General features: G+C 38.0%; 1 protein-coding gene across 4 annotated transcripts in view; it reads left to right on the top strand.

Annotated features, from left to right (window-relative positions):
* Positions 1-12,112, top strand: part of SLC9A9 (solute carrier family 9 member A9) — a 663,806-nt gene that overhangs the window by 175,100 nt on the left and 476,594 nt on the right. For all 4 annotated transcript variants that reach the window (XR_011561320.1, XM_070770059.1, XM_070770128.1 and 1 more), the window contains one exon: positions 4,516-4,631. Coding sequence is in view for 3 of the 4 variants with exons in the window: in XM_070770059.1 (XP_070626160.1) it covers positions 4,516-4,631 (116 nt within the window). In the remaining variant the exon portion in view is untranslated. The remainder of the gene's footprint in view (positions 1-4,515; positions 4,632-12,112) is intronic.

Below are 12,112 nucleotides of genomic sequence, written 5' to 3' on the forward strand. Positions count from 1 at the left end.
GAGAGAGACTGAGATGGCACACTTAAAAATCATCCAAGCAATTGAGACTTCTGGAACTTTTTGTTTTGAAACATTTTTGCAGCATGCCTTTAGGTGTGGAGCTTTAACAGTGTGAAACAAGCTCATGGAATTTAAAATCAGTATATGTGTCACAAACACTCAAGTATCTGGAGCTTTGTGTAGAGCATTTCCCCAAATTCTTTTTTATCCAATGCCTTCTGTTGGCATAAATTATATGACTGCCATCCTGTAATACTCTGTTCTTTGAAGGCAGGTCATGGATTTTCACCTTTGTATCCTCCATAGCATAAGCACTCTGCTTTTTAAAGAATAATTCTAAGTGGCTATTTGTTGAAATCAGTGTTATCAGCAATTTTGCTTTGTATATGGAAGTTCTTCTGCTTCTGCCCTTCTCTGTGGCCTATGAAAGTCACTCAGTCATGTTTGACTCTTTGTGACCCCATGGACTGTATAATCCATGGAATTCTCCAGACCTGAATACTGGAATGGATAGCCATTTCCTTCTCCAGGGGATCTTCCTAACCCAGGGGTTGAACCCAGGTCTCCCACATTGCAGGCAGATTCTTTACCAGCTGAGCCACCAGGGAAGCCCTCTCTGTTACCTGGGATGTCCCCCACAGACTGACCCCAGAAGGACATCTCACTTGGTTTCATCTACCATCTTCACAGCATTGCATGCACTGGACTTCACCGGCTCCCCTCTCCCTACCAGACCATATCTTTCCTGTATCCTGAGCCATCTGAGATGCTTCCTGTGAAGTGTTGATAGAACATGCTGCTCTACGAGAATGTGGTGGTTGCTAATGGGTTCACTTTTTAATTCTCCCAGTTAATATAGTTATAACTAGTTGGTTACAATAATGTAGCAACAATAGCAATAGTTACCATTTATTATAAAAGTGCCTGGCATATAACAGATACACACCAATTATTGACAGTGTAATCACCAGTGACAATGACCATTGTTATTAATAATAGCAAAAAGATCATATTGAGCTCGTACTGCACCGGGCTGTTTTTCTCTTGCCTATCTCAAAGAAGATATTGGAATTATAGTTATTTTGTGTCCGGGATTTGATTTGGAGTTACAAGTCATTTAATTTTTTTTTAAAGCATACAAACTGTGTATACAGGGGTGTGTGTGTGTGTGTGTGTGTGTGTGTGTGTGTGTGTGTACATGCACACGTGTTTCTCTTCATTTCAAAGCAATTCCAAAGCTTTGTGGAATGGCGGTTATGTATGCAGGTTTTGGCATCTAGCTGTGCTTGTGCTTAGTCACTCAGTCGTGTCTGACTCTTTGCGACCCCGTGGACTGGAGCCTCCACCAGGCTCCTCTGTCCCTGGGGATTCTCCAGGCAAGAACACTGGAGGGGGTTGCCATGCCCTCCCCCAGAGCCTGGGTTCAAATTCAGCTTTGTCACAAGCTAACTTCTGTGATCTTTGGCAACTTAACCTCTCTTTTTAAAGAATAGCACTTTCACCTTTGTAAAAAGGAATAATTATAGTATCTAGCTCATAGTATTGTGAAGATTAAATGACATAATGAGTGTCTGTTGGGTCATACAATAGCACTCACTAGTGTACATTGCTTTTCTTTTTATTATTACTGTTATTTTAAAAGAACTGGAAAATACAGAAAAGGAAAAAAGAAAATAGTCACATACAATTCCATTTTAATAACCAGTAGTAACATCCCAGACTATGTGCTTCAGATCTTTTTCTGTTTATAGATATGCCTATGTTCAGTTTTTGTAAAATTAGAAATTATTATATATCACCACTTTATAAGTTTACTTTTCTTTGCCTAATATACACTCTTGTATGTTGTATTGAGTTGCATATTAGTTCATTATATGTGTGTTCTGTAATTTATTCATTGGACATTTAGATTGCTATGAATTTTTCACTCATGAATACCAGCAATGTGAAATAATCTAATTACCTTTGGGGTTGTATTCAGATTAATTTCTTGGTAATTTATAGAAAATCATTTAATAAGCTATAGATATAAAACATTTAATACTTTTAAATAAATTTGAAAATTGGCTTTCATAAAAACTTTAATTTTATTTTCATCAATAGTATATAATGTTTTTAGTTTCCATGTAACCTTGCCAAGCCAGCATAATATATATGCGTGCATATATCTTATCTTACCCAGTCTAATGACTTCTATTGAGCAATATGGGGCAAGTTGTTTTAATTCTGAGCCTCAGATTCCTAACCTGTAAAATTAACTAACGAGAGTAGAATTCAGAAATACAGTCACAGGTTCTAAAGTTGATATTGATTGCAGAGCCTCTCCGTGCTCCATCTGGGAAGTGTAGCTCAAATGAGAAAAGACTGTAGTGGAGTCGGGTTAACACCAGATGAGGCTGAGGGGATGATTGTCAGCGAGCATCTCCCTGGTGCTGTCATGACTGCTCAGAATGTCTCAGTGTTTATCAATGTTCATCAGACATGCATATTCTAATTCAGAGGGTGATGTGCATAACATATATAATTAAAATCTATTTTATTTTATTGCCAGCTGCTTTGCTTTAAAATGCATGCTCCATAAGGACAGAGATCTTTGTCTTATTTATTGATGTATTTTAAACACCTAACACAGAGCCTGACATGTAGTAAAGTTTCAGTAATAAATATCTATTGAATAAGCAAATAAACTGAATGAAGCTACCCTATAGCTTTCCAGAGGCTTCACCCTCTGGTAACCAGCAGAATGCCCTCCCCAGGATAACCGTAGATGAGCTGCCATGACTGGGACCTCTTTCCAGAAACCACTGCTATGTCCCATGACACAGTCTTTCTCAGATGTGTTAATACCTGCAGACTGGTTAAGATCCAGCCTCCCCTTCTAGAATCCACATACTTCACAGAAATATTGGGTCTTTCTACTTGAACTCATGTTGGTTGTGTTAATGGTTTGACTCAAGAGGAGTATTATTTCCAAGTTCCTAGGGACCCTTTCATTGCTGCCCCTTAGTACTATGTAGAACTACCACTTTATGGACTAGTTGAGAGAATATTATATGATATAACATATAGTAAGAAAGATAGAACCGTTCATCTAAGCAATATGCTGTGGTGGTTAAAAACCCAGGACCCAGAGTCAAATTTCCTCAGTTCAAACCTGGATTCCAAAATTTAACAGTTCTGTCAACTTCAGCAAGTTACTTGATCACACAGTGTTCAGTTTTCTCATCTGTAAAATGCAGCTCGTACCTACACTATAGAATCGATGTGTGGGTGAAATGAGTTAAAACATATGAAGAAGTAGAAATAGTAAGTGAATATTATTACTATATCTGTAATAATTGCATTGAAAATTTACTATGTGTCAAAACCCAAATTTATATTACTTCAGATAGTCTTTAAAACAACTCTGTAGACTGACCATTATTGTTATTCATAACTCATGAATGAGGATATTGAGGTTCAGAAGGTTTTAGTAATGCTCTAAAATCACATAGCTAGTGAATGGTGGAAACTGGGTTTAAATGCAGATGTGTATGAAATATTCTCTCATGGAGAAATTTTTCTTAGAATTAAAATATCTACATTCTCACTGACATTACGATTACTATTATCTGATTTATAGTATTTTTAGTCATGCTTACAACCCTAGAACATTTTTCAAGAAACTAGCTTTACATGAATATGAATATCTAAGCAACCATCTGTGGGTCTGAGGGTCTATTGTTTCTAAAGACTCTTACAGTCACTTTTAGTGATTCAACTGTGGTCCAGTTTATGCGTGTCTGTATTTCCTTTCCTAGGACTTAGAAAAACTCAGTCAATTAAATAGTGAAATACAATTTAAAAATTATAAGGTGACAAAAGATGACCAAAAACAGATAATTTGCATTCCATGGTGCTGGTTTGGTAAACATTATAATCTCATCAAAAGAACAGCTATCCTTGAAGATCAAAATGCAATGATTTCAGGATTCATTCAGCAGTGTGTTGAAGTTACAGGCACGCTAACCCAACAGTGATTCTGTGGGTGTGGAAGTGCCCTGACACCAGCAGTTGTAGAGACTCATGCACTCTAAAGTAACTGGTTGACCAAGGGCCCTGTGAGTGGCCAATATCCTTCTCATCACAGTAACAGACTTGAAATTTGAACCCTTTTCAGATATCCTAGCAGACAAAACAATAAAACTGAAAAGTAATCCATTTAAAATGTCTGTGCACCTCTGTATTTGTGGGCATGATTTGCTATGCCATATTTCACGGATAATTTTTTATACCCCTGAGATACGTGTTTTCATTGAAGCACACTGTAAAACGTTGTGCTATCTTTTGCCAGGGGAATGAGTTGTGATATTTGGTAGGCAGTGTCCTGAGAACTAGCATTGCTACAAATTAGCAGAATAGCGGTAATTTGTGCATCCTGCTTATTCAGGAAACCCATTAGAATGTTAACTCTGATGGCATGGGTTTACACAGGATTCAACTTGATGTTTAAAGATCCTTTTTTCTCCTCAACAGGTTAATTATGTATGGCTTTGTGAAGGCTATGGTATATGCTGACCAGCTGAAAAATGGAGACTTTCATTTCACTGACTGTTTGTTTTTTGGTTCACTGATGTCTGCTACAGATCCAGGTAATTGCCCAAATAATATGTTTTCTTCTTTCTGAGAGTCAAACATTTAAATTGAATTTTTCTCTAAAGAGCATCACCCGAGTCAACATAATAATTCCTTATTCCTTTTCACCTGCAGTTGACATATCTGTTAGTGATTTTAAAAAGCAGGTGAATATTCTAACAGCTCTCAAAAAATGGTTCTCAAAGCAACTTAAAGTAATGGGGAAGACTCTTTGAAATTCTCCATTGTCCGCTTCCCTAGAACATGTAGCCATCTTGACTTATGGCTCTTAATTCTTCTCTGTTTAACTTGTCTTCTTTCAAAAATGCTCCATCGCAGTGGTCCCCAACCTTTTTTGGCAGCAGGGACCAGTTCTGAAGAAGACAGTTTATCCATGTACCAGCAGATTGGGGGGTGGGGTGCGGTGAATAGTTTGGGGTTGATTCAAGCATCTATTAATGCCACCACTGATCTGACAGGAGGTAGAGCTCAGGTCATAATTCCAGCAATGGGGAGAGGCTGCAGATACAGATGAAGCTTCGTTCATTCAACCACTGCTCACCTCCCCCTGTGCGGGCCAGTGCCTAACAAGCCATGGACTTGGTACTGGCCTATGGCCCAGGGGTTCAGGACCCTTGCTCTATTGAGTTAAATGGTAAAAGATAATTTTGAAAATTGATTGCTATATGTTTCAAGCATATTAAGAATAGGGAAAATAGTAAAAAGAGTTGTCATATACCTTCATATTATCAAATTATGATAATAATCAAATCTGGCCAAAGTGTTTTATCAATATCCTCCTACATTCCTTCTCACTATGACTAAATTATATTAAAAACAAGTCTCAGACATCATATCATTTTATTTGCAAATGTTTTAAAAAATGACAGTTGTCATTATGAAACCTAAAAATATTAACAATCTTAATATTATCAAAGTGCTATCCTCTGTTCAAAAAGGCAGAATTTTCTTATTGTCATTATCATTATTAGTTCATGTAGTAGTTTGTACAAATTAGAACCCAAATAAGGGCTATACATTACAATTGATGGATATGGCATCTAGTATTTTTTTAATCTATATGTTACCCTTCCATCTTCTATTTTTCTTGTCACTTATTTATTGCAAAAAGAAAGACAATTGTCTATGGTTGAATTAAATATGATTGCTTAAAATGTTCCCCTAGCCTCAGGATTTCTTGTAAACTGATGGTTAAATCTAGAAATTGAGTCAGATCAGGGTTCATTTGTTTGGCAAGATTACTTGCATGCTCTGAATCTCTACAGAGTCACATCAGGAAGCACAGTGTTTGGTGACCCAGCCATCAGTCTGATCCATCACACTGCTGAATTGCTGCTCCAGCAAAGACCACCAGAACACACCTGTAGTTGAATAAGACATGTTTATTACATGTTATAATGAAGAAACTGCTCATCAGAGGAACACTGGGACCTCTCAGAGCGTGTTAGAAAGGAATTGTTATAGGATGTGGGCTAATGCTTGGTGATTTTAGGGAGGGCTTAAGGAATCGGGGTTTTTCTCTGGATGAGATGCTGTCAGAAAGCACGAATGATTGGACATTTTAGTAAATCTTCTCTAGCAGGAGGAAAGACTGAATAGAGCCGAAGCCTACAATTGGTAAAGGAACAGCATCACTCATAATAACCAGGATAGAGATGCTGTGGTTTGGACAGTGTTCATTATTTGGGTTTAAATGTGATTACCCAGTAGTCTTGTTTTTGTCTTGATTCTTTATGGTCACAGAGTGAACTTGTCTGATGTTTTATGTGAAATTGTTTACACTCAACAAGAGAACAACAAGGCCCAGCTGATAGTAACAGGCCAGCTCCCACATACCAGGGGCTGCTCCTCTCTTTCTTAGAATAGCCCAGCAGCATTGGCACCATGTGGCACCTTGTTTTAAATACAGCACCAGAGCTGCTGAATCAGCTTCTAAAATTTAACAATATCCTCAGGTGGTTTATTAATGCATGCATGCTTGCCGGCTCAGTCACTTCAGTTGTGTCCAACTCTTTGTGACCGTATGGACTGCTGCCCACCAGGCTTCTCTGTCCATGGGATTCTCCAGGCAAGAATACTGGAGTGGGTTGCCATGCCTCCTCCAGGGGATTTTCCCAGCCCAGGGTTTGAACCTGCATCTCTTGCATCACCTGCATTGCAGGTGGATTCTTTACCCACTGAGCCACCTGGGAAGCCCCAAGTGGTTTATATGCACACTAAATTTTGAAATTTAGCTAGTCAAATCAAATCCCAGTCATGGGGAAGTTCTGTAATCAAATGACCTTCAACCAGACCAATTTACCTGGCTCCTGAGAAATTTGTATGCTGGTCAAGAAGCAACAGTTAGAACTGCACATGGAACAATGGACTGGTTCAAAAGCAGGAAAGAAGCACATCAAGGTTGTATATTGTCACCTGACTTATTTAACTCATATGCAGAGTACAGCATGTGAGAGGCTCAAGCTGGAATCAAGGTTGCCAGGAGAAATATCAATAACCTCAGATAGGTAGATGATACCACCCTTATGGCAGAAAGCAAAGAGGAACTGAAGAACATCTTGATGAAAGTGAAAGAAGAGAGTTAAAAATTTGGCTTAAAACTCAACATTCAAAAAACTAAGATCATGGCATCTGGCCCCATCATTTCATGGCAAATAGATAGGGAAACAATGGAAACAGTGAGAGACTTTATTATCTTGGTCTCCAAAATCACTGCAGATAGTGACTGCAGCCATGAAATTAAAAAAGACACTTGCTCCTTGGAATAAAAGCTATGACAAATCTAGACATTATATTAAAAATCAGAGACATCACTTTGCCGACAAAGATCCGTATTGTCAAAGCTATGGTTTTTCCAGTAGTCACATACAGATGTGAGAGTTGGATCATAAAGAAGACTGAGTGTCCAGGAATTGATGCTTTTGAACTGTGATGTTGGAGAAGACTCTTGAGAGTGCCTTAGACAGCAAAGAGATCAAACCAGTCATTCCTAAAGGAAATCAACTCTGAATATTCATTGGAAGGACTGATGCTGAACCTGAAGCTCCAATACTTTGGCCACTAATGCAAACAGTTGACTCATTGAAAAAGACCCTGATGTTGGGAAAGATTGAAGGCAGGAGAAGAAGGGGATGACAGAGGATGAGATTGTTGGATGGTATCACTTACTCTATGGACATGAGTTTGAATAAGTTCCAGGAGTTGGTGATGGACAGGGAAGCCTGGTGTGCTGTAGTCCATGGGGTTGAAAAGAGTCAGACACCACTGAGTGAGTGAACAACAACAAATTTTAGCTAATGACGTTAGTACCCATCAATGATTATGTTTAGTCTAGTATGTATTAGGGGTTATAAACTAGTGCTGTGTTAATTCTATCCTACCTTTTTGCATGTATTAGCTGGTACTCTCCCAAAAGAAGTAGTTTTCCAGATCAACAATTTGAGTGCCTGTGATATTATTTAAACAAAAAAAATCAGGATAAATTATTGATCTTTGTATTTACTAATTTTCAAAATAATGAATTATTTCTCTAGCATCTCCCACATATGATCAAGGAAGTAAATTTTTCCTTTTCTTACTTTTTTTTTTTGCTTGTCTTTTTTAAAAAATTTATTTATTTATTTTAATTGGAGGCTAATAACTTTACAATATTGTAGAGGCTTTTGTCATACACTGACATGAATCAGCCATGGGTGCACATGTGTCCCTCATTCTGAAGCCCCCCTCCTACTGCCCTCCCCATCCCATCTCTCAGGGTCATCCCAGTGCACTGGCCCTGAGTTCCCTGTCTCATGCTTCAAACCTAGACTGGCGATCTATTTCACATATGGTAATATACATGTTTCATTGATATTTCATTGATCTGATAGAGTGCCTGATGAACTATGGAATGAGGTTCGTGACATTGTACAGGAGACAGGGATCAAGACCATCCCCATGGAAAAGAAGTGCAAAAAAGCAAAATGGCTGTCTGGGGAGGCCTTACAAATAGCTGTGAAAAGAAGAGAAGCGAAAAGCAAAGGAGAAAAGGAAAGATATAAACATCTGAATGCAGAGTTCCAAAGAATAGCAAGAAGAAATAAGAAAGCCTTCTTCAGCGATCAATGCAAAGAAATAGAGGAAAACAACAGAATGGGAAAGACTAGAGATCTCTTCAAGAAAATTAGAGATACCAAAGGAACATTTCATGCAAAGATGGGCTCGATAAAGGACAGAAATGGTATGGACCTTACAGAAGCAGAAGATATGAAGAAGAAATGGCAAGAATACACAGAAGAACTGTACAAAAAAGATCTTCATGACCCAGATAATCACGATGGTGTGATCACTGACCTAGAGCCAGACATCTTGGAATGTGAAGTCAAGTGGGCCTTAGAAAGCATCACTACAAACAAAGCTAGTGGAGGTGATGGAATTCCAGTTGAGCTATTCCAAATCCTGAAAGATGATGCTGTGAAAGTGCTGCACTCAATATGCCAGCAAATTTGGACAACTCAGCAGTGGCCACAGGACTGGGAAAGATCAGTTTTCATTCCAATCCCAAAGAAAGGCAATGCCAAAGAATGCTCAAACTACCGCACAATTGCACTCATCTCACACGCTAGTAAAGTAATGCTCAAAATTCTCCAAGCCAGGCTTCAGCAATATGTGAACCGTGAACTTCCTGATGTTCAAGCTGATTTTAGAAAAGGCAGAGGAACCAGAGATCAAATTGCCAACATCTGCTGGATCATAGAAAAAGCAAGAGAGTTACAGAAAAACATCTGTTTCTGCTTTATTGACTATGCCAAAGCCTTTGGCTGTGTGGATCACAATAAAATCACAATAAACTGTGGAAAATTCTGAAAGAGATGGGAATACCAGACCACCTGATCAGCCTCTTGAGAAATTTGTATGCAGGTCAGGAAGCAACAGTTAGAACTGGACATGGAACAACAGACTGGTTCCAAATAGGAAAAGGAGTTCGTCAAGGCTGTATATTGTCACCCTGTTTATTTAACTTATATGCAGAGTACATCATGAGAAACGCTGGACTGGAAGAAACACAAGCTGGAATCAAGGTTGCTGGGAGAAATATCAATAACCTCAGATATGCAGATGACACCACCCTTATGGCAGAAAGTGAAGAGGAACTCAAAAGCCTCTTGATGAAAGTGAAAGTAGAGAGTGAAAAAGTTGGCTTAAAGCTCAACATTCAGAAAATGAAGATCATGGCATCTGGTCCCACCACTTCATGGGAAATAGATGGGGAAACAGTGTCAGACTTTATTTTTGGGGCTCCAAAATCACTGCAGATGGTGACTGCAGCCATGAAATTAAAAGACGCTTACTCCTTGGAAGGAAAGTTATGATCAACCTAGATAGCATATTCAAAAGCAGAGACATTACTTTGCCAACAAAGGTTCGTCTAGTCAAGGCTATGGTTTTTCCTGTGGTCATGTATGGATGTGAGAGTTGGACTGTGAAGAAGGCTGAGCGCCGAAGAATTGATGCTTTTGAAGTGTGGTGTTGGAGAAGACTCTTGAGAGTCCCTTGGACTGCAAGGAGATCCAACCAGTCCATTCTGAAGGAGGTCAGCCCTGGGATTTCTTTGGAAGGAATGATGCTAAAGCTGAAACTCCAGTACTTTGGCCACCTGATGCGAAGAGTTGACTCATTGGCAAAGACTCTGATGCTGGGAGGGATTGGGGGCAGGAGGAGAAGGGGATGACAGAGGATGAGATGGCTGGATGGCATCACTGACTCGATGGACATGAGTCTGAGTGAACTCCGGGAGGGAGTTTGTGATGGACAGGGAGGCCTGGCGTGCTGCGATTCATGGGGTCGCAAAGAGTCGGACAGGACTGAGTGACTGATCTGATCTGATCTGAATATACATGTTTCAATGTTAAAGTATCATATCAATACATGGATTTAAACATAGTTGATATGTTCCCATCTACTACAGCAATTATACTTTTTGATGAGCAAAATATTCCATTTTTGACAACTAGGGGACTCTTCAGATTTCTCCTACATCCTTTTGCCATAAACCAAAGTCTTTCAGACATTTCTTATTTTGGTGCAGGACTAGACGTTCCAACCTTATCTTGTATGTTTCCTGTACCCTGACGTGGAAACAAACATTTCTCTAAGAAATCTTGGTTCTTTATAAGAGGGAAATTTATTTAGAGCTTAAAATGTGGGCACTACTTGTTTTCATTGCTATTGGATTAGTCATTGTTTCTAGATATTTTTATTTGTTTCGAAGGAGAAATAATATCACAAGTTCATATGAATATTGTTAGTTTCAATTTATGTTTACTTAACTGCCTTGAATTTACTTTGCATTTAAATTTTTCTTCTGCTACTTTTCTTCTTTCTGTTACATTAATATAATTTCTTATGTCCTTTAAATATATTTTTTCAAGGTTACGATACACATTATCACTAAAAATATGACTATTGAAAACTGCTTAGATTTCATTGCAGTTCTTTTTAAACTTTATATATATGCCACTAGGATGAATAGCTAAAAATTACTCTGTTTTAAGAGTTCTTCAAATAATCCTCTATTTTCCACAAGTCAAATATACAATAATGTTCATGTGCTTCACTTTGCTTTTAATTTCTGTTTTAAAATTAGATTAAATATCTACAGAATTCCAAAATGAAAACAGTAGAAATGAAGAGAAATCTAGCTTTTATCCCTGTCCTCTCTACTGTGATTTTTCAACCATTTTGGCTGGTTTTTAGTTTACTCTTCTGCTTTAAATCTAAGCAAATATGCATGAATACACCCAACCAGGCACCCATGGTTCATCACCTTGCTGTTCTTTAATTAGCAGTATTTTGAAGAGTAATCCATAGCGACATATAAAGAGCTTTTTCATTTTCTTTTATAGCTGCGGAGCACTCTGTAGTTTATTCAACCAGTTGTCTGTTGATAGACATTAAGGGGATTTTTTTGTCTTTTGTAGTTAATGGTGTAATAAAAAAACTTTAATAGCTTTTAGCATTTTGCCACTGTTTCTTTGGGACAGGTTTCTAGAAATAGGTTAAAAAGTATTTGTAATTTTCCTGGATGCCAAATTCCTCCCCATAAAGTTTGTACCATTTTCCATTCAAACTAGCAATGTATTCTAGTGTTACATGTTCTGCACAGCCTTGCCAATGCAGAATTCTGTTACAATTTTTAATTTTTACCCACACAATAGGTGAGGGTTTTTATTTCTCTGTGGTTTGACTTATTGCTTTTCTTATTATGAGTAAGATTGAATATTTGCTTATATGTTTAGGGTACATATGCATTTTTCTTGCCACAAACCAAATGCTTTTAAGTTGCCCTTTTCCTGGTAAGGTTGTTGATATATTTATTTTTCATGTTTCAGAAGCCCTTAATATATTAACCCTTTGTCTATAATTTAAGTTACAAATACTTTTTGCAGTTTTTTTTTTAATGTATTATTTTGTTTATGGGATGTGGGAGTAAAAAGCA

Source organism: Bos indicus, chromosome 1 (genome assembly GCF_029378745.1).
Source record: "Bos indicus isolate NIAB-ARS_2022 breed Sahiwal x Tharparkar chromosome 1, NIAB-ARS_B.indTharparkar_mat_pri_1.0, whole genome shotgun sequence".
Taxonomy (NCBI): domain Eukaryota; kingdom Metazoa; phylum Chordata; class Mammalia; order Artiodactyla; family Bovidae; genus Bos; species Bos indicus.